This window comes from Cantharellus anzutake, assembly GCF_015039405.1.
Source record: "Cantharellus anzutake strain C23 chromosome Unknown EI90scaffold_13, whole genome shotgun sequence".
In the NCBI taxonomy this organism is placed as follows: domain Eukaryota; kingdom Fungi; phylum Basidiomycota; class Agaricomycetes; order Cantharellales; family Hydnaceae; genus Cantharellus; species Cantharellus anzutake.
This window is the reverse complement of record NW_024066963.1, coordinates 189,131-215,625: the sequence shown is the minus strand read 5'-3', so window position 1 is coordinate 215,625 and position 26,495 is coordinate 189,131. Positions and strand designations below refer to the sequence as shown.

Sequence of the window (26,495 nt, the reverse complement as noted above, 5' to 3'; positions counted from 1 at the left end):
TGCCATGTCACCCTCGCACACAGCTGTGGCCACCCAGGTGTCTCCACAGGAGATCCCGAGGGCATCCAGTGCAAGCATGCATGCTGGGCACAGTGGGAAGTCACCCAAGGTGCCTGGGCCAGGTGTGTTGTGGGCATGCTGCAGGTGGGTCAATGGTACATTGATATGAAGGAAGGTCATCTGTGTAAAATAAAGAGAAAATAAAGAAGAAGTAGAATAGGAAGAAAGTGAGGAAACAGAAAGGAGGAGTGTGTCAAGAACATGTGAGGAGGGCAGTGTCCCTGGACCTTTCCCTGGAAGGAGGCTGGAGGTAGAGAACGAGCAGAGGGACTGCAGCCTCAGTGACTCAGAGAGGAGTGCTGTGCCTATGTTCGGTAATGCTTTAGGAGTCTGGTCCTTAACTTCGGAACAGGGGGGCACAAACTCTGGGGGAGTAGTCATTGATTTTGCACTGAAGTGCCATCAACTACAGTACAGGTCTTATATACATAATAGAGGACAAATGGGAACAAAGGGGAAAACCCAAGGGGGACTTACCCACTTGCCGGGTCAGTGAGCTCATGAGAGAATCGCCTTATCGGGCATTGTGGAGTGGGTAGGTGAAGGGTGGAATTAGCAACAGCTACTAGAAGTGGGAAAACCTTTGTGGAGTGGGCGGAGGTCCTAGGAGGTCTGTAGTAATATTGGGTAGATAGACATATTAATAATTGTGTAGGATGAGGATAAGAGGTACCGGAGAAGGTACCGGAGATCGGAGGCGGAGGTGAACCAGAGGTGAACCAGAGGTGAACTGGAGGGTATAGCGGAGGTGTGGGGGGAGGATGGACTGGAGGTGGACCAGAGCAGTGGTGGAGTGGAGCGGAGGTGTAATGGGTTGGTGTAGGTTCCAACCCCAGTTCTCCTCAATCCTCAGGTCGTCAATAAAGTTGAGCTGTATGGAGCTTTAATTATCTGGGGTTTTGGTGCTGGCCGAGGTTACTTGTGTTTCGCGGGATTTCCTGCGACCTTACCATTTGTAGATAGTCACGCATCTTGTACGGAAACCGCCGAAGGTGGTTCCCGCTAACTAACAACTACTCTCTACAACTGTCTTGTGTGTCGTCTTCTGTACAACCCATCCTGTGACTCAACTGAACCGTGCGACTGTACAACTCACAACATGTCTTATAAGCCTGGTTATGTTGAGTCCTCTAACGGTCCTCGCCGTGAGAACTCGAGGTTGCGAGTCGAAGACTCTCGACCTGTGTATCATCCTATGGAACCTGTACCCTATGGGACTTCATCACTCTGCTCTCCCCCAGTGCTCGACCGACGACGTCACATCACGATCTTGGAGATCGTGAATACTCTGAGGTCCACTTTCCCATGATGCCGGCACGTTCGCTATGCGAACGCCAAGTAGCCGCCTGTCCACCGTCTGTTCCCTCCTTCGTCAGTCATCATATTCCCCTGCCAACGGTACGTTCCCTTTGGGAACGCCAAGTCACCGAAGGCCCCGTTAGTCAATCCTCATTGCATGCTCATGATACCAACCCGCTACCGGTACGTTCGCGCTGCGAACGCCAAGTACCTGATGGCAGTTATATGAAGTTCTCACCCACCTCATGAGTCGTGACCTCGCACACGGTACGCTCCATTGAGGAGCGCCAAGTACCTGTGGCTGACACGTCCATCATGACGTCTCTGACTACCTACCATCAATTCCTTAATAGCTCACTACATCACCAATCATGATCGATGGGAATTCGATCATCCACTCCCTTGCAAGACTGGGATCACTCATCGATTACATATCCCATTATGGTACAGACTAGATATGACGTTCGTCATCCTGCTATAAGAATGGATCGAGGATTGGGGATTTCCCCCCATCCCCATAACAATACATGTTTAAATCGAGACAAATATACAATAAGATAACAAATGAAGGGTGGGGTTACCACTCCTTACAGGAGGTGAAGCAGAGTTGTTATGGATATGACAGAGTGTAAGGGATTAACCTTACTTCACTATAATTCCAATTATAGTGATATCATTATGTTGCATCGCTATAATTCCCATTATAGTGATGCTATTATTTCTTTATTTATTTGTGCTGAGATATGTAATTTACATATATATACCTCGGAGTAGTTGTAAAGGCCTGGTAGCCTTTTACCTCTGCTCCATTGAATATACAGCACATTAAAGCTTATGTTTAGACGGTGCAAGCAGGCTAGAGATCTAACCCCCTAAATGCAAGCAAATTTGTGGGGAGGGAGTCTGGGGTGTCTTAAGCTCGTCCTAGGTTCGGTCCAGGTGCTAACAAAACAAAAATAATCACAAAAATTACGTACCCCTGGTCCATCTTGGACAATTGTCAGGGATTCCTTATAATACTCAAGGAGTTAAGCTTAGAATGTCTTTCAACTTGGATCTCTCAGCGCTACAGTCTCTTTTGTAGTCAAAAGGGAGGTCTCTTTCCATTCCTACATGTACAGAGCTTTTAAACACATGGAACGGCAATAATGTGGGAAAAGAAAATATAAAGCGAAATATTGTTGCTACAGACACCATGTGGACCGTTAAGTACAGCCAATAAATCCAACAGCTGATGTGGAAGTTCAATAAAAGAAAGACAGGAGTGATAAGTGGGCCATATCCGCTAATAATTGCCATCCTCCACCAATTTCCACCATCACACCACACTCATCCGTCTCTTCCTACCCGTAGCACCCCTTCCTGACCTCTCCATTCGATTCCCTGGGTTCGTAGCTTTCTCCCGATACCAAATTTGTCCCAAATGGTTGAGATTTGACCGAGTGGTGGGCGTGAGAATCGTGAAATTAGGCCCGTGCGCAGGTTTAGACGTCCCAGGAAGTGTCCATGAGAGTCCCCATGTCAATTGGATCTTCATACGCATCCTTTGTGATTTTTCTGAATTTCTCTGAGCACTCCAGAGTGCATTTTGGTTGTTTGTTTACTTCAGTACAGCTTGTGATTTCCATTTTGGGCCGAAAACCAGTTTCGCAATCTCCTGAAGTACAGATCTCAGCTCTGCCACACGGGATTTTCGACACCACCACCCTCATGTGCCTTTCAACATTGTGCAGAACCTCACAGTAAGATGAGAAATTGTCACCACTATTGTTCCACAATGGCTGGGTCGATCAGGATGAAATTTGGGGAATCCATATTTATGATTTTTCTCTATTTTCTGAGCCCTTGATCGTCTCTCGGTGCCCAATAGTGCCAAGCATAGTTTTCAGGCTGGACCAATTCAGTACCAGCATGTTATGCACAATAATAAAATGAAATAAAATGTTTTTATGCACCATGGGGTTTGGTAGCATTGGTAGGTTATCTTCGCATGCAGGGAACCCCTAGTGAGTGTAAACCACAAAAATACTGGCAGTGTAGAGTATAGTAGGTTATCCCACCTACAACAGACCTACTGAGGCCTGAGGCAAATGGGGGAACAGAACGTTACCATCCCCAAAATAGTAAGACACCCTTCACTTTTTTACACTCTATTTCCTTTCCATTCTCAGCACCACGTTACTGGTGCCGAAACTCCATTTGGCAATGCACACATCGTCAGCCTGTTAGAACGGGCGGATTCGGATGACTCCGGAGTGGAATCGGAGACTTAGTGTGGAAGGACCTCGGCCTCAGTGACTCAGGTGGAGCGCTGTGCCATTGCTGGTTGTCCTAGGGGTCCCTAATTTCGGATCTAGCAGAGGGAAAGTCTCTTGGGGGCATTTCAGGTCGATTTCGGACTGAGGTTACAAGTTACTATGTACATTGTATATAAGGAGGGGTCCGGAATCAAAAGGAGCAAGGGTACTCTGAAAGGAGACAAAGGGAGCTGAAAGGAGGAACAACACCAAGGGTCAAGGGTTTGACTCAATGGTGTTTCCCAAAGGAGGAGTGAAGGGCCAAGGCCCAAGGAGGAAGGAAGGAGGATGGGAGTGGGGAATGGCTGACTGACTGAATAGAAAGGAAGCAGCAGCCCAAATAGGAATGAGGGAGAATAGCGGAATTGAATGGAGCAATGCAATAGTTGCAAGGTCCGACGTAAGTCCGGAAAGTCCGAACTTGGAAGTTAAACTCCAGAATATTAGCAAACATAATCAAATGGAATGAGCTAACCAATACAATGGGTATAAGCGGAGGTGGGGTCAAAGTCCGAGGTCGGAGCTAAGACCGGAGGTTCCGGAGACAGAGACGCAAACGGGATTCCGGAGCGGAGGTCCGGAGTCGGGAGCATAGGTGTTGCGTACTCATCTGGAAGGTGTCGAGGTTGAGGTTGGACCCGGAATGTTCCGGAGTCGGACCGAAGGTGGTGTCGGAGCCGGAGGTGGGATAACCTCTTGGAAGTCGGCAAGGAGAAGGTGACAGAAGGGAAGTAGGGCTCTGAAGTAAGTTTTGGAGTTCCGGGAGCCCAGAGCGGAGGTCGGGATTGTATGGATATGACACGGCCCCTGACAATGCACAACTTCAATCAAGTTCTCACATGAACTTGTTGAACGACACATCCTCCTGATGTTGAGATACAACACCAGGAGCACTTCTAACACTCCTGCCAACATGGCCAGTCCCTCCACTGGCCATAGGGTGGAAGACGACATCATGTCAGGGGACATAGCGTAAGCAGTTCTCTGTTACCCTATCGATATCACGTAAGACTATATCACTGCATGGAGCCGCATCGGCCCTCATATATCGTAAATCCCTCACCTTCTCCTGATCCAACTCTGCCCCCTGATCTGAGTGTTCCTTCATTTCTATTCACTTTGTTTTCTATCAGATCACTGTTTAGTTCCTTTGATCCGATCTCTCCCAATTGATTGATGTCACTCGTGTATATAGCTCTCTGTGCTGCTGAGGGTTGGAACCTCAGCTTTGTCTACAACTAGGTTTTCAGGCAATATTCGACTTGGACTGACGAGTGATCCCTGACAGATAGACAAAGCTACCCAACGTCGACTGCACTATCCTAGCCCTCAACACCACCCTACCTACTAGACAATCGCCCTCTCTACCATGTCTACCTCATGACTCTCTAAGGAGCAGATCGATGGCATAGTCACTCAGCTTATGGACGACCCTGATGCCATCCACACCCTAGCCACCCACATGAGCCGCACAGAGCAACCTCCTCCACCCCTATCTTGCGCTGCCCCTAAAAAGGCTAAGGCGCATCCTACTTGGGCGCAAGGAGCTAAGCGCCCTGCCCGTGCTAACATTTGTACCACCCCCCCTACACCTCCTTCCTGTGTCACCATGACCATCGGCATACCAGACGCCGTTGCTGGCCATGTCATTGGAAGGGTGGGTACTGGATGCATTAATCCTTTCCATTGTGTCCGCATATTTGGTGTGACCCTCTTGAATTGTGAATCGTGGAAAAGCCCAAAACACATCTTGGTAGCCTAGTCACAGTGCAAGCAAGAATCATAATGTGTTCACATGAACACCACCACAGTATTATATGTATCTGCTGCCTCTAGATTCTTCACACTCTCAACCTTGCAGATAGAATTTCCACAGACAGTCTAATGGCAGAATGAGCTTGCAGACCATGAAGTCCTTTACCTAAAATACGAAGTGACAAAGAAACCTGGTCTTTGGGCCAATTGGCATGCCTCAGGTTTAAACCAAGCACCATTCAAGGTGACATGGTTCTGGGACACCCAGGTGTCGAGGAGCAACAGAGGTGAAGGCACATCAACACCTGGCAAGGTGAACCATGGGGGCATGCCCTTTATGGAAAGAAGCTTGGAGACAGTCAAAGTTACAACAGCAGGCTTTGCAGGCTTCTTTTGGAAGCGTGGGAAGGTCCTCTTAGTCAGAAACATGCAGCTGGATGTTGGGTCTATGTGCATGAGATATGAATAATGGTGTTTGGAGTAAACAGAAAATCAAACGAAAATGACACTGCCATGCAACCAAGGATGTGGCATAGGGTCAATGATTTACTCTGATGTAAAATAAACTAATTCATTGTGCATACATCCATTATCACTCCGACATTGATATTTGGCCTTCAAATCAATTGCTGGCTCCAATCCTAACTTCTCAGCACAATGGAGTTGTGTAATGCTCTGAAGAAACAGGTTGTTTTTTGATTCAGAGGTTATTCTGCATTGTTCTTTGGCTTTCACCAAGAAATGACTAGAAAAATGGTGACTGTTCAAGTACATTAGTTTCTTTGTCATCCCTCAGCATACAAATTATACCATGTATGATAGTTGACAAAACCATGCTTTATAGACAATGCCCAGTGGAAATTGAAACAAGTTGGCAATGCTGATGCCATCAATACAACAACGCTTTATGTAGTGTTAGCCTTGTGCACAGGAACCATTTTCACTTCAATTAATAGGCATGGAAAGAAACTGTCAACAGGAGTTTTTTTGAGGATGAAAAAGAAACAATCCCAAAAAACTTCATACTGAACAGAGCTGTTAGAGACCAGATCGAGACGAAGGAGTGTCTCCATGGCGGAGGGCTTCAGCCTCAGCGACTTATGCCAGGAGCGCTGTGCCAAGTAACATGTCCGTGCCCTAACTTACTAACTGGCAACCAGAACTAAAGGGGGTAAACTCTAGTCGATTTTATTACTGGGGTGTAACCTATGTACAAGTTGAGTATATATAGTTACAATGAGGGTGGGCCCGCAAATGGTGGGGCCGAGTGGAGCGGAGCTAATGGGGTTAAACATTAGCCGATTGAATATTACCGACAAGTCGGGTTACGGGGTTAGCGGAATGGTAGGCGATAACCCAGAAACAGAAAGGAGGGATAGGCCCGAAGGTGGGCTTGCAGGGCAAGCAAGTGTATTGCCCAGCGGAGGCAGGAGTGTGCTAGCAGACGTTGGAGCTGTCCGGAAGCCTTCGGGGCTCCGTACTTAGGGAGGTGTAGGTAATATATTGAAAAGAGGGGGTGGTGACCATCGAGGGATGCAGAGGTGATTGCGGAATATGGGGACTCTGAGGTTAGTGAAGCAGGAGCAGAGATAGTCTGGAGGGATCGGAAGCGGTGGAAGTCGATGGCTGTGGATGGATATGACAAGAGCAGTTAGTAAATCTCCCAAAAGTGCAAGTGGGAAACATGAATATGGTTCAGAATAAAAGATGGTTCGTTGTTCTAGGTGTTAGTATTACATAAGAAACCAAACATACCAAAAAAAGCCATATTCTTGGTGTGTCATGAATATTCCGCAAGGGGGTTTTCAAATTGGCTGAGACACTCTACAGACAATGTGCTAGTTGGTCTCAAGGAGAAACAGGGGTCATGTTGGCAGTTGACTTAAGTGAGCACTCAGGTAGCACAGCAGGCATAACTAGTAGGGGTGTGCCCTGGTTCAATGATGATATCGTGAACTGGTGTCAGAGACTGGATGTGGGATGAGGGAGACATCCCTGTGGTGGAGGGCTTTGGCCTCAGCAACTTAGACCAGGAGCGCTGTGCCTAGTTACATGTCTGTGCCCCCTCACCCGCTCCCCGCTACCCATCCTTCCTCCTTCCTCCTTCCTCCCTCTTCCCCTTCCTCCCTTTCCTCCCTTTTCCCTCTTTTCTCTTTCTCCTTTATTTCATTCTCCCTTTCTGTTTATTCTTTCTATTTACACGGACCACCTTCCCTTGTATCATTGTACTGTTGACCCATCCGGCTCGGACACCCCGGACAACTTCCCGCTACGCCCAGCACGCACACCTGCAGCGGATGCCCTCAGGATCCCCCATGGGGATACCTGGATGGCTGCGGCTCTCTCCATAGATGACATGGCACCCATCATGTGACCCAAGCCACATGTACATAAATGTACCTGAAGTGGGAACTGAAGAAGTAACCTTCTTCTCACGTTTTCCACTTCAGGTAAGTAGTGTAGTTCTTCCTTTTAATAACAATTCACATTTTCCACTTCAGTCTAAGTGGCCAGGGACTACAGTCCCAGATCGGGCACATCAGTACGCATGCCCGCTTCGTTCCCCGAGAGGGTCCCTCTGCCGGGCACTACATCCGGGCCCCCTCCACCCTGGACGCGTCTCGACCAGGTCTCTGACACCCACGGCCTTCCAGCGATTCGTCAACATGATCTTTGCCGACCTCCTGGATGTTTCTGTGGTAGTCTGCCTAGACGACATCCTTACCTACTCGGAAGACATGGCTTCACATCAGGAGCATGTCCGAGAAGTTCTTAGGAGACTCCGCAAACACGGCCTATATGCCAATCCGAAGAAATGCGAATTTCATACGGACACTATGGAATACCTTGGATACTGCCTTTCTCCCTCCGGACTCACCATGTCCATCGAGAAGGTTAAAGCTGTCCAAGATTGGCCCGAGCCCCGTAAAGTCAAGGATGTCCAGCCCTTCCTTGGCTTCGCTAACTTCTATCAGCGTTTCATCCACCAATACTCCGACATTGTGGTCCCCTTGACACACCTTATGCATAAAGGAGCCCCCTGGTTATTCTCTGATGATTGTCGCTCTGCTTTCAACACCTTGAAAGAAGCCTTCACTTCTGCTCCTATCCTGACACATTGGTTAGCCGACGCTCCCCTCATTGTAGAAACCAATGCCTCCGATTACGTGATCTCCGGCATCCTGTCCATCTGTTGTGATGACGGAGAGATTCGCCCCATTGCTTTCCGCTCTAGAACACTCTCGGCGCTGGAGCTCAACTACGACACCCATGATAAGGAACTACTCGCCATCCATGACGCATTCTGATCGTGGCATCACTACCTTGAAGGTTCAGGAACTCCAATCAACGTCGTTACCGACCACAAGAACCTCAAGTATTTCTCCACCACCAAACTCTTGACCTGGCGGCAAGCCCGCTGGTCAGAGTTCCTCTCCCAGTTCCACATGACTGTCCGATTCCGTCCCGGAAGACTCGGAGTAAAACCAGATGCGTTGACCAGACGCTGGGACGTCTATCCCAAAGAAGGGGATATGGACTACGCTCGCGTCAACCCACAGAACTTCCGACCGGTCTTCACTTCGGAGCAGCTCACTGCGTCCTTACGAGCCACGTTCCTAGCTGCCACAGTAATCCGAGCAGCCATACTTGTCGACACAGAGGCTCTCCATCGAGACATTCTAGCCTCCCTCTCCTCCGATACCACAATCTCTTCTCATCTCACTTCCCCCAACCTCCCCAATTCCCACTGGTCCGTTGATGCTGAAGGCCTGTTAAGGCTGGACAACCGCATTTACGTTCCGGATTCCAACGATCTCCATCTCCGCATTTTGTGAGACAAACACAACCACCAACTTTCCGGACACTTCGGTCAAAACCGGACTCTGGATCTAGTACGTCATGAGTATACCTGGCTGGGTATCCGTAACTTTGTCAAAAGCTACGTCTCCTCCTGCACTTCTTGTGCCCATGCCAAAGTCCCCTGTCATAAGCCTTACGGCTTGCTCAAACAACTCCCCATCCCTGAACGTCCTTGGAACTCCATCTCCATGGATTTCATCAAACAGCTACCCTCCTCTTCCGGATTCACTTCCATCTTGGTCGTCGTGGACCGCCTGTCCAAACAGTGCATTTTCATTCCTACCCACAACACCATCACCTCTCCGGAACTGGCCAAGCTCTTCCTCCTCCATGTGTTCTCCAAGCACGGAGTTCCTTCCTATGTCACCTCCGACAGGGGTCCAGAGTTTGTCTCTCATTTTTTCTGTTCACTAGGTAAGGCCCTTGACATCCACCTCCACTTCACCTCCGGCTATCATCCGGAAGGAGATGGTCAGACCGAACGGATGAACCAGACGCTTGAGCAGTACCTGTGCATCTATAGTAACTACCAGCAGGACAATTGGTCCGAACTCCTGCCTCTCACGGAGTTCGCATACAACAATGCTCCAAATGCCACCACAGGCATCTCTCTGTTCTTCCCCAACAAAGGCTACCATCCAAACATCACCGTTCACCTGGAGCGAGACCTAACATCAGTACATGCCCAGGAGATCTCGACTCCCTCCATCACTTCCTTCGCAAGGAAATGCACCTCGCTCAGATCTGTTATCAGGGCCCGGCAGACTCCTGTCGGAGTCCTGCCCCAGCTTTCGAAGTAGGAACCTCGGTCTATGTAAAGGCCAAGTATTTCCGCTCCACCCGACCTTCCAAAAAGCTCTCCAAGAAAAACCTCAGCCCATTCGAGATCATTGCCTGTGTAGGAACTCACTCCCTCACTCTCTGCCTGCCGGAAAACATGCGAGCCATTCACCCGGTATTCCATGTCTCGCAGATTGAACCCTCCATCCCGAACATCATTCCGAACCACCACCAGCCACCTCCACCTCCCATAGAAATTGAAGGCGAGATGGAGTTCGAGATCGAGGAGAGACTTGACTCCAAGATCGACCGACATAGATGCAACAAGTTGCTCTACCTGGTCAAGTGGCTAGGCTATGAAGGGACCGATGAGGAGACACAATGGCTCCTTGCCGGCGAACTCAATCACGCCTCCAACCTCGTCGAAGCGTTCCACTCTCGGTACCCAGATAAGCCTGGACCCGAAGCCCCTTAGGAACCCCGACTCCTCTCCCATCTCTCCCTTTCTCTCCACTCCTCACTTCCATTTTCATTTTTTCTTTCTGTAAGTACAGCTCCCCTCACCTTACTAATTCTGGGCCTTCAAGGGTTCAGGCCTAAGAAGGGGATACTGTCATATCCATCCCCGGCCATCGACTTCCACTCCCTCTGATTCCTCCGGTCTACCTCTGCTCCTTCTTCACTAACCTCGGAGCTCCTGTATTCCGCAATCACCTCGGTACCCCTCAATGGCCACCACCCCCTCTTTTCAATTTATTACCTACGCCTCCCTAAGTACAGAGCCCCAAAGGCTTCCAGACAGCTCCGACGTCCGCTAGCGCACTCCTGCCTCCACTGGGCAATACACTCGCTTGCCCTGCAAGCCCACCTTCGGGCCTATCCCTCCTTTCCATTTCTGGGTTATCACCTACCTTTCGTTAACCCTGTAACCCAACTCGTCAGTAATATTCAATCAGCTAATGTCTAACCCCATTAGCTCCGCTCCGCCATTTGCGGGCCCGCCCTCGTTGTAACTATATATATACTCAACTTGTACATAGGTTACACCTCAGTAATAAAATCGACTAGAGTTTACCCCCTTCAGTTCTGGTTGCCAGTTTAGTAAGTTAGGGCACGGACGTGTTACTTGGCACAGCGCTCCTGGCATAAGTCACTGAGGCCGAAGCCCTCTGCCATGGAGACACTCCTTCGTCTCAACCTGGTCTCTGACATCCACAGTTCTTGCAGCACATTCCTCAGGAGTCCTGAGTGGTTTGAACTGGGACTTTATATAGGCAGCTTTGCCTAGACTTTCCCAGGAGATTTTTCCCTTGTTCTCCAGGGAATTGTACTCCTCCACAAGTCTTGCAATACTCGGGAGTCCCAAGAAGTATTTCTCCGTTCCTTTGCTTTTTTGTGAAGGACTCTATGTACCTTGCCGCTTTTGAAGGCAGCTTCGGCCTGTTCATACCAGTGTACGAATTCTTTTCCACTCATGCTTGTCCACCAAGCGTATGCAGCATTGTGCGCCGCTTCTGACCCCGCTATTCTCCTCATGGGGAAGTTGGGGTCAATTGTTACATCAACTGGAGCTTCGACTTTGCCAAACTCATTGAGTTTGGTGGTCCATATAACATGTGGACACTTCCCTGCAGGGTAGCTTGCCCATAGGGTGCTGAGGTACTCAGCAGCCCGCTGCCTCTGGCAGTGGTCCCCATTTTGGGGTCTGCTGTCGGTTGCCTACCGCTCTCCCTCTTCCCCTCGACATGGGTTTGCCGCTGGCCTGGTTGTCCAGTGTGGAGACTTGCATCTCTTTCCCGGTATTTGGAAGCTTTCGCTTCCTGCTCCACTGTCATATCCATCCCCAGCCATCAACTTCCACTCCCTCCGATTCCTCCGGTCTACCTCCACTCCTTCTTCACTAACCTCGGAGCTCCCGTATTCCGCAATCACCTTGGTACCCCTCAATGGTCACCACCCCCTCTTTTCAATTTATTACCTACACCTCCCTAAGTATGCAGCCCCAAAGGCTTCCGGACAGCTCCGACGTCCACTAGCACACTCCCACCTCTGCTGGGCAATACACTTGCTTGCCCTGCAAGCCCACCTTCGGGCCTATCCCTCCTTTCCGTTTCTGGGTTATTGCCTACCTTTCCGTTAACCCCATAACCCGACTCGTCGGTAATATTCAATCAGCTAATGTCTAACCCCGTTAGCTCCGCTCCGCCATTTGCGGGCCCACCCTCGTTGTAACTATATATATACTCAACTTGTACATAGGTTACACCTCAGTAATAAAATCGACTAGAGTTTACCCCCTTCAGTTCTGGTTGCCAGTTTAGTAAGTTAGGGCATGGATGTGTTACTTGGCACAGCCCTCCTGGCATAAGTTGCTGAGGCCAAAGCCCTCCGCCATGGAGACACTCCTTTGTCTCAACCTGGTCTCTGACAGTATTTTATTACTCCCTGACTAGTACACGTCTTGTATGGCACCAAAAGCCCCTTTCACTCGTTCGCAACTATGCACATTAGTTCCCAACTACGCACATTAGTTCCCAACTCTGCCTCACCATCCCCAGAACCCTCACAGCCTGGTCCTAGTCGATTGGCAAGAAACCCAGTTGAGTTTCGTAGCTTTTCTAATCTAGAAACCCCTCTCCCATCGACTCCAATCATGCGTCCCGTTAGGAATCGATCACCAGTTGCAGATTCCGATTTCAGAGACACCACGGAACAACCCATAGACCCCATTCACTTCTTTGGACTCGGTTCCGAGGTCCCCGACTTCGTCAACCCTCCTCCTCACTGTCCCAACCGCCGATGATGCCGAACCCATCCCCAATGTGGCTATTTGTCATGACCATGCATCCCGGCCCGTTAGCCGCCCGTCGCAATGCTGCCCGAGCCTATTCCCACTGTGCGAGCGCGAGTGCGAGCCCCAACCTCAGCCCTATCCTCCCTGAGGGCCCCCTGCTCACTCCCCCACTTGCCCCTAGGCTCCCCTACACTTGGCCGACTCCCCCACAGCCACACCGACCTCCCTGCCCCGAGTCCACCTCTGGCACCGACCTAGCATGACTCCATGACATCGCCTACTCCGCTACGATACCATCGCCGCTATCACGGCCCTACACCCCTTCGTTTATTTATCTGTTATTGTTTGTTTTGACCCTCGGTCATTGCCGGCCGCTGTGCGGCCAACCCCGCTCTTTGTTCCTATCTGCTTCCGGACCCTTCGGCCTTCGGCCCGGGTCCACTTCTATTCATTCTACCTTCATATATATATCCTGTATACTACATTATAGTACCTTAGCTCTAATATCGATGTGACCACGACCCCTAAGTCCTGACCCCAACAAGGCAACCCCAGTGAGTCCAAAATGAGGGCCAAGAGACAACTAGGGGGCACAGCACTCCTTTAGAGTCGCTGAGGCCAAATGCCCTACCCCCGGGCCTTGTTCGCGGCATCACAGCCATTGCGGCCTATAGCGGCCCGCATAGGCGACCTTCGGTGCCGACCCCGGACCAGTGTCTAACACTATTGCACAATTAGCATTGCCAGCTTGGCTCATCACACCGGACACCCACCACCTCCACCATCCTCCGCTCTCCGGACCAAGGTCCACGAGCCCGAACAGTTCGACGGGAAAGATCCCTGAGAACTCCGAGTATTTCTGGTCCAATGCGAACTTAATTTCCAGGACTGTCCCCTCGCTTTTGCTAGCGACCGCACTAAGGTCATCTTTGCGCAGTCCTACCTCAAGGGAATGGCCCTCGATTGGTTCGAGCCAGATCTATTATTCAATCAAAATTCTACACTTCGTCCGCGATGGATGAATAACTATCAAGAGTTTGTCAACGAACTTCAAACGAACTTCGGTCCTCATGATCCTGTGGGCGACGCCGAAGTTCAACTAATGACCCTGGACATGAAGGATGGGCACCACATCAATAAGTACGTCGTCGAGTTCAACCGACACGCCTCTCAACTTCATGGTTACGGAGAAGCCGCTGTTGTGGGGACAACTCCGTGTACCGCAAAAAGTCGGATTCTACAGAATTTGGTCACCAACACGCACTACATATCCGCTGACGCTCTCGATACTCATTCTATCACTATCCAACACTCCATACACTCACTCCATATTTTTCCATATTTTCCCCATCATTCCCGACAACCCCAAGCAAAATTCCCACGCCCAACCACGCCGCCAATTTCACCCCCTCTCCAGACCTCCATACCCACACACACAACCCAGCCGTTTTTCCACCCGATAGTGATGCTCTACCACCCTTCTTCACCCCCGGAGCATTTCCCAGAATGGCAATCCCATGCCTGGATGGTTCAGCACGGAGTAGAGTCTCACGTGGTCTTGACAGCACCTGTCAATGGCCACATCTCAACAACTACTGCACCAAATGGGACGAATAGGGGCTCGTTGGAAAGCTGGAGACGAGGAGGTTGCTGACGGGAGGATAGGCGGGCGCTGTGGCGAAGCGTTGCGGAGTTAACTTTTACATTTCCCATTTCGGACCCGTTATCACATATTCCCCATTCATTCATTTTTCTTTTATTGTTTCTTTGTTCCCAATTGGATATTCATCATTTACGGTTGCCTAACGGCCCGTTTACATTCCCCCAGCCCATTCATTTCATTTCCAACTCATATAAAATAGATAACAGCTTGTACATAACAAGTTAGTATTGAATAGACCTGTGAAGGGACAAGCAGAAGTTGCATCCAAGTGGCAAAGACGCCATCCACGACCCTAACGCCCCCTCTGAGCTAGTTGCTCACGTCTAAGACCCCTCACATCATACTACTCAGCCTTGACATCCAAGAGAGACATAGGTGAGTGTTTGTTTGAGGTTTTTGCGGACTCAGTAGCACCCACGGACCAAAACCCGGCCCAACAAACCACACCCGCACACACTACCACCCTCCCCCTTCTCTCTGTCTCGAGTCTAGGCGATAGACCCGTTACACCGCACTTCGTCGTTTTTTCTATAATGGATTGCCGGAACGTATCAAGGACGATATTGCCAGAGTAGGTAAACCTTCTACTCTTTCGGAACTTCGCACCTTGTCGCAAACTTTCGATGCGCGCTATTGGGAGCATAAATCTGAAGTTACACGTCATGCGAAACCCTCCTCCTCTAATGTTTTCGACAAGTCCACTGCCGCTCCTCATCCTGACCCCATCCCTTCCTCCTCCTCTTTCAACTCCGCTTCCGGTAGCAAGCCTCTGAAGGACAATAAGAAGTCCGAGGCCAGCTCCGCTAAACCGGACCTTTCGTCAAAACTCGGAGACAATGGCAAGCTCATGCCACAAGAGCATAAGTGTCGTCTCGACGAGAAACTTTGTATGTTCTGCGGCCAGTCTGGCCACATGGTCAAGGACTGTCCCAAGTCTTCTTCTCACGTGTCTAAGGCCCATTCGGCCCAGACCGAGGAGCAAGGATCCGCTTCCGCAGAAGCAAAAAATTAGTCTGCACCCCCGTGGACTCCGCACGGACCGGGGGTTGTGATTCTTCCCTCCGTGCGCTCAAAGAAGTGCGTTTAAACCCATCTTCCATCTCCGACTTATCCTCCCTCCATATTCCCATTTCTTTTTCTCTTTCAAATGGTCTATTTTCTCCTCTCAATGTTGACCCTCCGGTTAATGTTCTACCCATTGTAGATAGTGTTGCTGATGTACCAATCTCTCCTCCACCCCCTCCGACTACTTCCATAGATGGATCCACCTCTCTCCGTTTCTCTTCTTTCTCTTCTCCTGTCCCTTCTCCTCCGTCCAATGATAGGACACAAAATAAACTTTTCCGCTCCTATGAGAACGTACCCGCACTCATAGACTCTGGGTCTTCGGACTGCTTCATCAATGACACATTCGTAAAGAAGTTGGCCTTGAAGACATATCAGATTAAACCCCTACAACTACGCCTATTTGACGGTAGCACCAACTCAATCATAACCCATGCCGTTGATATTCCCCTCCGCTTCGCTTCCAGAAACATCACCCCCATGACTTTCTTTGTCACATCGCTGGATGGATCTTGTTCCTTAGTCCTAGGACACAACTGGCTTACCCACTACAATCCGTTGATTGACTGGGTCTCAAGCAGTATTACGTTCCAAACTTCCGAACCTACCAAGACAGTTACTCCAAGCTCTCCCCCGTCGTCTCCAGCACTACTGCTGTCGTCCGACATCCAACCATCTGATGTTTCGCCAGCACCTCAGTCACAGGCTCCCACTCCTCCGTTACCATCTATCGAGTTCGTCAGCTGTTCCGCATTCGTGAAGGCTTGTCGACTTGAAGGATCGGTATCCTTCAGCCTAACCATCCCTTCCGAGGACAGCCGCTTGAGGGCTGCCTCATCCCACACCGATTCCGTTGACCTCTCGGCCGTTCTGAATGTGATGTCTAGCACATGGTGTGGCTGTCCAGGCAAGTTGCTCGCCCAGAATTTTCCCATGCTCTTGGCTGTGGGCAATCACTCCTTGGCTTTACTTCTTCTGCCTCCATTTTTGGGGGCGTAGTGATGCTGAGAGTTCCCTATCTTCTTTGATAGGGAGGTTTTCTGGTTCCCTCACATTTTGTAATGTGAGGTACTTGTCCATGTGGATGAGGTCATTGCAATTTCCTAGGGGTTCCCATGTGGTGTCCCCTAGCTCCCATTTAACCTTAAACCAGAGTTCATCATGAACCCATGCATGGTTTAAGATTTCGCGAACTACTGCTTCACGATCAGGGTCTTCCCCGAAACCGTAAAATATGTTTACTTCCCTATTTGGGAAGATTTCTTGGTCATTCAGCTCGTGAGGTGCGAGCCAGGATATGTGGAATCTTGGGTGGATTCCGCATTGTTCAAGTTGTGGTGGCAACTTGAGGACGTAGTTTGACATCTCTGGAAATGTTTCCAGAATTTCATAAGGCCCTATATACAGGGGCTTTAGTTTGCCTGCCCTCCCTTTGGGTAGGTTCAGCTTATCCGTGGATAAGTATGCAAGCTCACCTTTTCTCAAAGGCGGGTCCGGGTGTCTTTTCTTATTCACCTGGATTGTTTGAGCAGCACGATTGTGTATTATCACGTCGTGTGCTGCCATGATGTTTTCCTTCACCTTTTGGGCAAAGTCGTTCACTCCTGGGTAGTCCGAGGGTGGTGCTGTTAGGCACATCTTTGGCATGTGGCCATAGATTAATTTGAACAGGGCAAATCCTGTCGATGTGTTCGAGCTTGCACTGATTGTGAATTCTGCCATCAACAGCTTCGCTGCCCAGTCACGTTGATCTGGTCTGACCATTGCGTGTAGTATCTGTACTACTTTTTGTATCATTCTTTCCACTTGGCCGTTGCCTTGCAGGTAGAATGCAGTTGTGAATTTCAACTGCACACCGAGTATTCAGTGTAGTTCGCACCAGAACTTTGATGTGAATTCCGAGTCTCAGTCTGATATGATTGAGTGTGGTAGACTGTGAAGTCTTACAACTTCACGAGGGAATACGAACACTAGTTCTAATGCATTCGTTGTTGTTTTTATTGGAATTAGGTGGATGTTGGACGTCAACCTGCAGATGATTACCCAGAGGTAATCATATCCCAAGCTTGTTGGGAATGGACCTGTGAAATCCATGGCTATTGACGACCATGGTGTTTCCAGGGTCGGGAGTGGGTGAAGCAGTCCAGGATTTCTCCTGGTGCTTTTCTTTGTTGTTTGACAAGTTCTGCAAGACCTGCAGAACTTGTGGATGTCCTTCCTCATTGACTTCCACCAGAAGTATTGACGGAGGGTTTCCACTGTTTTCTTGGATCCTAAGTGTCCAAGTGTTTTGTGGATGTTTTCGAGGATTATTCCTTGAATGGACTTCCTTTCATAGTTTCCTTTTGGGACTACTATTTGGGTCGTTCCTCCTTCTCCAAGTCGGGTTATCAGCCCATCTTTTATGGAGAAGTTTTTGAAATTCCCTGGGTTCTCTAGGATTTCCTGGTGGATCTGGCTTTGCGAGTATCCAGATTTTATTGCCTCAATGAGGTCTTTTCCTTCAAATTGTTTTCAAAGGTTCTCTTCTGGAATTATGATTTCTTCCAGGTTTTGGGCACTCCCCCCTAGAGTTTCCTCTAGGTTATTGCTCCCCCCTAGAGCTTCCTCTAGGGTATTTCTCACGCATATTGCTGCAAGTCTCTTTTTCTCTGAGTTTTTACTCAGAGTACTGCTTAGCAGCAGTTCTTCATATTCCTCAATTCTGTCGGGGATAATATCTTCTGCATTTTTATCCCAATGGATATCGCTGACACATAGTCGTCGAAATGCAGATCCTTGTCAGTTGACAAGTCATAGTACCATGAAAGTGGATCTGCCACTTTGTTCTTGTGGCCTTCCATGTATTTTATTTCGCAATTAAAGCTTGCGAAGAAGGCTTGCCATCTCAGGTGTCTACCTGAGTTGTGGTTTTTCACTTTGAAATATTCCAAAGCTTTGTGGTCCATGATTACTGTGAATTCAGGCCTCCCATGAGATCGTCTTGCCATCTCATGAGTGCCTCAAGGATGCCCAGTACCTTGAGCTTGTAGGCAAAGTACCTATGTTGTGTGTTGGTGAACTTTTTGGACATGAATGCAGCTTGGCGGCAAGTCTGCCACTTTTCGCCTTGTCCAATTAGTGCGCCCATGCCCACTGGGCATGTGTCTGTTATGACCCAGATGTGGAGTTTGCTCCTCTCTTCTTCCAAGAGGCTTTCCAGTGGATTCCACTGGACGGGCTTCAGGATCGGAGCCCTGCATGCAAGACGTTTAATCTCGTCAAAGCATTTCTGGTGGAGTGGTGTCCACCTGAATGTCTGCTTGTTTGAGCAGATTGTTTGCAGTGGCCCTGTGTAGCCACTGACGTTCAGCATGAATATCGATAGGTATTCTACCATTCCCAGGAATCTTAGGACTCCTGTGTGGTCTACTGGCTCTCGCCAGTTGTGGATTTTTTCCATTTTATCTGCTTGAGCATGGATGCCTTGTTTGTCCACATGGCTTCCTAGAACGTCTAGGATTGGAGCAAATGGCTGGAATTTCTTCTGGCTTATGTAAAACTTCACCCCCTTGAGGTGAGTGAACAACCACAATAATGCTTTATTGTGGTTCTCCACCAAGCTTGTGCTAGTGAAGATATCATCGAACCAGACATGTAGACGTCTGCCTACTTCTCCTCGTAGTTCCCAGGTCAACACATGCTGGAAAGTACAGGGAGTGTTGCAGTCTCCTTGCTGCATCATGTTTGAGTTGTACGTCCCGTGGGGTGTAGAGAATGTTGCCTATGGATGTCATCTGGGTCCACACGTATTTGTTCATATGCGTCCGACATATCGATCTTAGATCGGTATGTTGCTCTGGCAACTGATTCTTGGATCATGTCAGAGACCAGATCGAGACGAAGGAATGTCTCCGTGGCGGAGGGCTTCGGCCTCAGTGACTTATGCCAGGAGCGCTGTGCCAAGTTACATGTCCATGCCTTAATTTACTTACTGGCAACAAGAACTAAAGGGGGTCAACTCTAGTCGATTTTATTACTGAGGTGTAACCTATGTACAAGTTGAGTATATATAGTTACAACGAGGGCGGGCCTGTAAATGGCGAGGCCAAGCAGAGCGGAGCTAATGGAGTTAAACATTAGCCGATTGAATATTACCAACAAGTCGGGTTATGGGGTTAGCGGAATGGTAGGTGATAACCCAGAAACGGAAAGGAGGGATAGGCCTGAAGTGTCATATCCATACATACTCGATCCCGACCCGACTCCCAGACCTCCATCTTCACCACCTCTGGAGTCCTACCCTACCGCTGTCCGTTCCGATATTCACCTTTGGTCCTGACACCACACCTGACACCACACCACCTCTCATCCCTCTTGCCACCTCCACTTCTCCATCCTTCCCCTGCCCTATCTCCGTCCGCTGAAGGAGAGAACGAAGGAAGGTCAGTTGGGAGGTTCAAACGAGACCACCACCAAGCTGTTCCCTGGTTCTTTAGTTAGGATGGGGAAGTGTACTAGTGTTATTTATTGTAAATATAGTACCAATCCGAGTGTTTTGGCTAATTCTATTTTTATGGGTTAGTTTTAAAGTTCCTGGAAATTGACTTACAGATAAACCGAGCCCTGCGGAGCTGTTTCTTTATTGAAATTTATTAATTTGTCTAGGTGTAATTCTGTGTAGTGTTGTTTAATTTGGATTTAGACTTGAATTTAATCTTCTACTTGGTGAAGTTTCAAAGATTCTATTCAGTTAATGAATTTGGATTGTGTCTGGAGTGTCCCTTGGGTTTGTTTTATTTTTGTCTTATTTTATTGCTTGTTTTAACAGTAGCAAGATAACTGTTTTGTGTTTACACTTTGAAATCTGGAGTGTTAACCAGCTCTCCTGTTGAAATATCTACTTAATATTTCTCTCCTTAATTGCTGCCTTTTACTACAGTGGCAATCTTAACTGTATATCACTTTTTCGCACTGGAGTGACAACCAGAAATGCTTGAGAAAAATAATACTCTATTTTCTTACTTCTCTAAGGGGGGCGAAAAGTCGCAGAAAGGGTCTCCCTTTTATACTCCTTGGGTCGCCTTCCTTTTTCATGCTCTACCTTCTATTTACAGGATTTATTTACAGTGTATTTTTCTCAAACTGAATAAAAAATGAAATTTTCACGCTATAGTTCTACTGCGCTTTTGCTGCGCTGAACTGCGGTTCTACTGCGGTCAGACTGTGCCTAGAATCCTTATTGTCCTCCCTCGCCTAAGCTATTTTGATGGTTAATTAGAACTTGGCTGCGCTGCATTTGCTGCAGTTACCTATTTCAAATTCCCTATATATACCATTAAATTTGCTATGACTCGATGATTCTGTATTCAAACTTCGCATTAATATGCGTATGGCTGTGCTGAGACCTTCAGCTGATTTATTCCATTTTTATTTAGTGACATTTAGTTAAAATGAGACTGAAATGGTAAATGAGTGAATTATTCAGGTTTAAAACTGAAAGAAAAAGTTGCTAGTAGTCAAGAATTACTCAAACGAATGTGTTATAGCTCTCCACCTCATTAGAATATTGTTCCCTAAAATTCCCGCCATGGTCCATCGTAGTTCAGTGGTTTTCGTGAATTTCGTTCATATTCCCTGATTCCCCTTTGTATTATCACATCCTAATCCTCCATATGTATTGTTCGTTGTTATAGTAGGTCGTCCTTGAAGATATCATATTTTTATGTATTTTATTTAGGACTCTGGACCTCTTGAAGCTGTTTTCCCGCGCGTTTTCAGGTTTCTAACTTCATGTCCCTATATCTCATTCATTTCTGGATGTTTTCTCACGTTCTTGGTATCATAAATTTTCATTTATTCCCACCTTTCCAATGGTACTAAGGTTGTGTCCTATTTCCTGGTATTCGTTGAGTTAGCAAAAGTTCGTGTGCACATTCGGTAATCACGTGTGTCATTCCCATAGTCATTCGTATGCAGGCGCTGTTTCCATTTAATTGTTCAGGATAAATTGTCGTCGCTTAGCCCGCAAACTGCGAAGTATTCGCTAGGATTGTCGTTAACATGAGAAAAGGGGCAGGAAATGGGGGCTCGGTTCGATTTTTAACCCATCCCATCCCTCTACTTCTACCAGTTCTTTAGTTCTTCTTCCGATGAGAATGGATAGAAGGGATCGCCACCACTGACAGCCTAGTCAGCCATCTAATGACGGCTTATAGAGGGGGGGCCGTTTGGCCTTCAAATGGGCCTAAAAGGGGGTATTTACTAGTGGATGTCCTGGGATGTCCTGGGATGATTCTATAATTCAATCAAATTCAATCAAAAGCTTCTGTGATTCAATCAAATTTGTATTATTCAGGGTAGACATTACCTGCACAGCAGAGTCACTCTCACCTCCCAAAATTATGCAAATGTTGTCACTTTTGCTGACATTATGGTTTTTCCTTCTTTGTCTAAGGATCGTGTGACTCTATCTTATAGAATTAATATCCATTACATAATTGAGTTTTTGGAAGACTTTTGGAAATTATTATGTAACAGGTAAGTAATACAATGACAAACATCGCTCCATTCTTCACGTTCCATTCCATGACAGCCAATCCCTTTTTGTCAGTTCATTCATTGCCAACAGTCATTCATCTTCTCCTTCAAGAACCTCGCATGGAGTCTTTGTGAACAATGTATCTTTGAAGTCTCGAACCAATCGTATGTTTGCTCGTCCTCACGCTCTTGATAATGTGACATACTGTACATGTTAAAGGGTGTCAGAGTTCCTCTGAGCGGTGTTCCTATGTCAGCCCATAAATATTCAATGGTTTGACCTTGGGCACAGTAATCGGTGAAAGCGTAAGCATTGTCCATCGTTATTTGCCTCCTTTGGATAACTTTTTTGTCTCCATTTGGCATGTTGATATCAAACGATCGTTGAATGGGAAAGATTGGTATGGTTGATTCACCCAGTTCTTCTATTTGAGGTCTGCAGTACCTTTCCAACTTGATGGCAACGCAACATGGAGGGTATTTCATGTCTTGGATGCCACTGGATGTTATACTTTGCTCTCAAGGATCCACCCATATCTGCACTACTTGTCCCTGAACACCATTTGCGATGTCTATGTCTGTGTCCAAATTCGTGGTTATGATCACCTTGCATCCAACTGCTAATTCCACCACATTGGCAACACCACCCTGACGTTTTAGTCTACTGGCATGGCTGTTATCTTTGTAAACATGTCATGCCACTGCCCATCATTCAGACAAAGTCAAATGGTGTCCATCTCTGGTATCTTCCACATGGAACTGATACAACACATGGCCAGTTTGTAGACAATGTGCTCGTAAGTGCAAGTTCATTCCATTGTGTTCGTACAGCATGACATGCTGTTACGAGCACAGCATCTTTCCATGGTGGTTCTGTAGTGTTTGTTTGTGGACATCTTGATGTTCCTAACAGGAGCCCTTGAAGCATGGTAATGTGCTCTTTCAAACACTTGCTGTGATGGCAATGATGCAAGAAATTGGTCCATTCCGAATCTTGCACACACATCTGGTGAGTAAGACAAATGACAGTCTTGAATTCTTGATACACCTGTCAGGGCAATAGCCCCGGACCCTGAGCCATATGTAATTAAAGATACATATAGTCACATGGGTAAGCGGTAACCCCTGGGTTAACTGCTTACACACCACCGTAAAATACACACCATTGTATCACTTACGGCTCTGTGTGCTGAGCTACCCACTGAGACCTCACACTTTTTTAAGTGTATGAGGTGTGTTTTACAACACAACCCACTAAACTTATCAATCTTAACATCTTGACTCGGTAGCGCCAATGGCATCTAAACACACCTGCAAGGGCAAGGTCGTGTCTGCAGCAACAATAAAAAGAAACGAGCAGTTCATCAAGAAACCGCAATCTCCCATCATGGGAGATTCAAATCAACAGCTGTCATCAGACAATGACGAGGATCAACATGATCCAAAAACAGCAACCACTTCAGGGCTGGCCCCTGAAGGTTTTAGAAACTTACATGGAGTAAGTGCAGGGCCCAATACCCCTAGAACTCCACATCATACCGATCTAACCCAAGCTGGGGAAGATCCCTCACCTCCTCAGGAGGTGATTGACTTGTGCAACAAATGCATAAGCGCTGAACGATCAGCCTGAAAAGCTGATTGGATAGAGTTGCAGGAAACTCCAGGGCCCCACTATCCCCTGGAGTCCTCCCCCATGTCCCCAAGTCAAGCCCCAAGGGCAGACAAAGGGAAACAGAGGGAAGAACCTCTGCATCAGCTATCCGCAAAACTACTGGACTTGTTCCAGGTTCCGTCTGAATGGAGGATGGAAAACGAAGACCAACTTCTTCTCAGGCTTCCAGCCTGAGAAGGCATGAAAAAACACCCTGAGAGCAGGATCTCCCAGAGTACGGAAGCTCCAAAAGAACTTCCACTGTTTACACTACCCCACACCATGCCAGATAAGGCAAGGTTGCCAACCTCGGAGGAGGTCTCTGAGGTAATGAAGAGGAGGCAAACTGAAATGAGGGAGTTCGCTGAGGAAGCCTTACAGAAAAGTAAGGAAAAACCAGTGAACAGACCCCTCTATGAAAGGGAAGCACCCTCTGCAATGGCCTTGCCTAAACAAAGTGAGCATGGAGTTTTCACTCCAAGAACCCCTTCTGGAACCCCCAGAAGCGGCAATGTCAACTGGGGAGAGTCACTGCTCACCCAACCAAACGTCCTCCTGGAAAACCAGGAATCACGCATAATAAATGTGATAAACTCGATCCAAAAAAAGATCGAGGAAATGAGCCACAATAGCATGGCTCATCTAGAGATAACTCTAGAAAGAATGGCCAATGCAATCGATGCATTGACTGACAAAATCAGCGAGCAGATGGACTTGCTGAAAGAGATAAACTTCTCACAAAATAGTGAGGAAACAAAAAAATACCCCTGGGCCATGGGCCAGGACAAAACCAGAACTCGTGAAAAATTCACAAAAAGAACCACCAGTGAAAGTACACTGGAGTATCATCAGTGACTCGACAGAGACGCTAAGGAGATCCTTCTCCCAAGGATAGTGTCAGGGATCAGCCCCTGACCCTGCTGTCAGGGCACCCAACCACACCCCAGAACCACCTTCCCAGACTTCCCCCACTTCCCAGACCTCCCCATCCCTACATATCTCTCACAACTTCAGCCCGCATGTGAGCCCGTGGGAAAAATCACGTGGGTCAAGGCGAGCAACTCGCCTTAACCCATGTGACACCTTTTCCGAGTCGCAGGAACATGCTCAGCTTCTACCCGGAGTCACGTTATGAACTGTACAGTACACTTCCCTTTTATAGTAGCCAAGCGGGGAATAGGGAAACTTACCCTTCTTCTCAACTCAATCCCTGCTTAGTCCCTTCAGTGAGTTTGAGGAGCTGAGGACAGGGTCTAGCGGCCAACCACCTGGAACACCACACACACCTAGGCCTGAGGTCGGGCTGTCCCTGATCGAGGACCGAGCCCTGACAGATAGGAGAAGACGATGCCGAAAGAAAGCACCGTTCAGAAATTAGGAGGAGAATCAGCATGTACCAAAGGTTTGGCCAAACATCCACCTTCGATGAACCTCTCGAACAGAGAGGTAACACAACCACACTCTCTCAAAACAATGAGAGAATCCAAATACAACTTCAGGCAAATTCGCCTGAAACCAAAGAAACTCTGCAAGGAAAATTCCCCCCAGTGAAAACCCCCCCAAAGGAGAGATCTCCATTGGATAGCAACCCTGTGAAGGCAGGGGAGCAAGAGGAGTACCTGGAGAAATGGTACAAAAAGGCCATAAGAATGGCTGAGGTGAGAATACTCACTCCCTACCCAGAGGGAGTGAAGCCTGAAGCTCTAAAAAATGGGCTGGCTTTCCCTGACAAGAAATGGTCAGGGGAGAATGACATGGAATTGTTTTGGCAGTGGTTCACAGAACTACTGGGATTCCTTGCCTCATGAGGATGCAAAGGTCCCCAATTCGACGAAGTCCATCTGGACTGCTTGATTTGCAGATTAGTGTCAGGGATGCGTCCGGGGTAGAGGAGGCCTGGGTGAGACGCCCAACACTAGAAGTCTCACGGGATGTGGAGCGGGCGTGCATACTGGCAGGCCCGGCTCAGGAGACAGTCCCTGGCCACTCAGACTGAAGTGGAAAAGGATGAGAAGAAGGCTACTTCTTCGGTTCCCACTTCAGGTATGTTTATATACATGCAGCTTGGGTCACATGATGGGTGCCACGTTATCCTCGCATACAGCCATAGTCACCCGGGTGTCCCCATGGGGGATCCCGAGGGCGTCCGCTGTGAATGCGCGAGCTGGACGTAGCGGGGGTCGCCCAGGGTGCCCAGGCTGGGTGTGTCGTGAGCATGCTGTGGGTGGGTCAATGGTACATTGATACAAGGAAAGGTCATCCGTGTAGAATAAAGAGAAAATAAAGAGAAAGTGAAATAAATGAAGAGGAAGTGAAATGGAGAAAGAAAGAAAGAGGAAGGGGGGAGGAGGTAGGAGAAGGCTGGGTGGTGGGGTACCAGGTGAAGTGGGGCCAGGTGGGGCCGGGTCAGGGGGGTGTGCCCTGACATCACCCCCTCCTTAAGCCGCTTCGTCTCGAAGCGGCCAGGTGGTTCTCCCTCTCTCTTCCCGGGGCCTGGGGGTGCGTCCTGTGGAATTCCTCGATCCGGTCGGGGGCATGGACTAAGTGGTCCCGCTGGAGCCACTGGTTCTCTGAGTTTGGCCAGCCAGCAAACTTCACCAGATACCAGAGTTTCCGGCGTAGCCACTTAGAGTCTAGTACTTTCTCGACTTCATATTCTTCATCTCCATCTACAAGCTCTGGGCCTGGGCACGGGTCAGTGGGTCGTTCTGTGATGTCGTCCGGGTGGTATGGTCTGACGTTTGTCATGGA

At 48.4% G+C, this 26,495-nt stretch overlaps 1 protein-coding gene across 1 annotated transcript; it reads left to right on the top strand.

The window, feature by feature from the left end:
- Nucleotides 1-5,118: 5,118 nt before the first annotated feature.
- On the top strand, nt 5,119-5,880 carry EI90DRAFT_3014592 (uncharacterized protein; the record flags this gene model as incomplete). The annotated part of the gene is made up of 2 exons (XM_039056796.1): nt 5,119-5,313; nt 5,548-5,880. 2 exons carry the CDS (start codon nt 5,119-5,121, stop codon nt 5,878-5,880), a joined length of 528 nt encoding a protein of 175 aa, XP_038918543.1.
- Between the last annotated feature and the right edge of the window lie 20,615 nt (nt 5,881-26,495).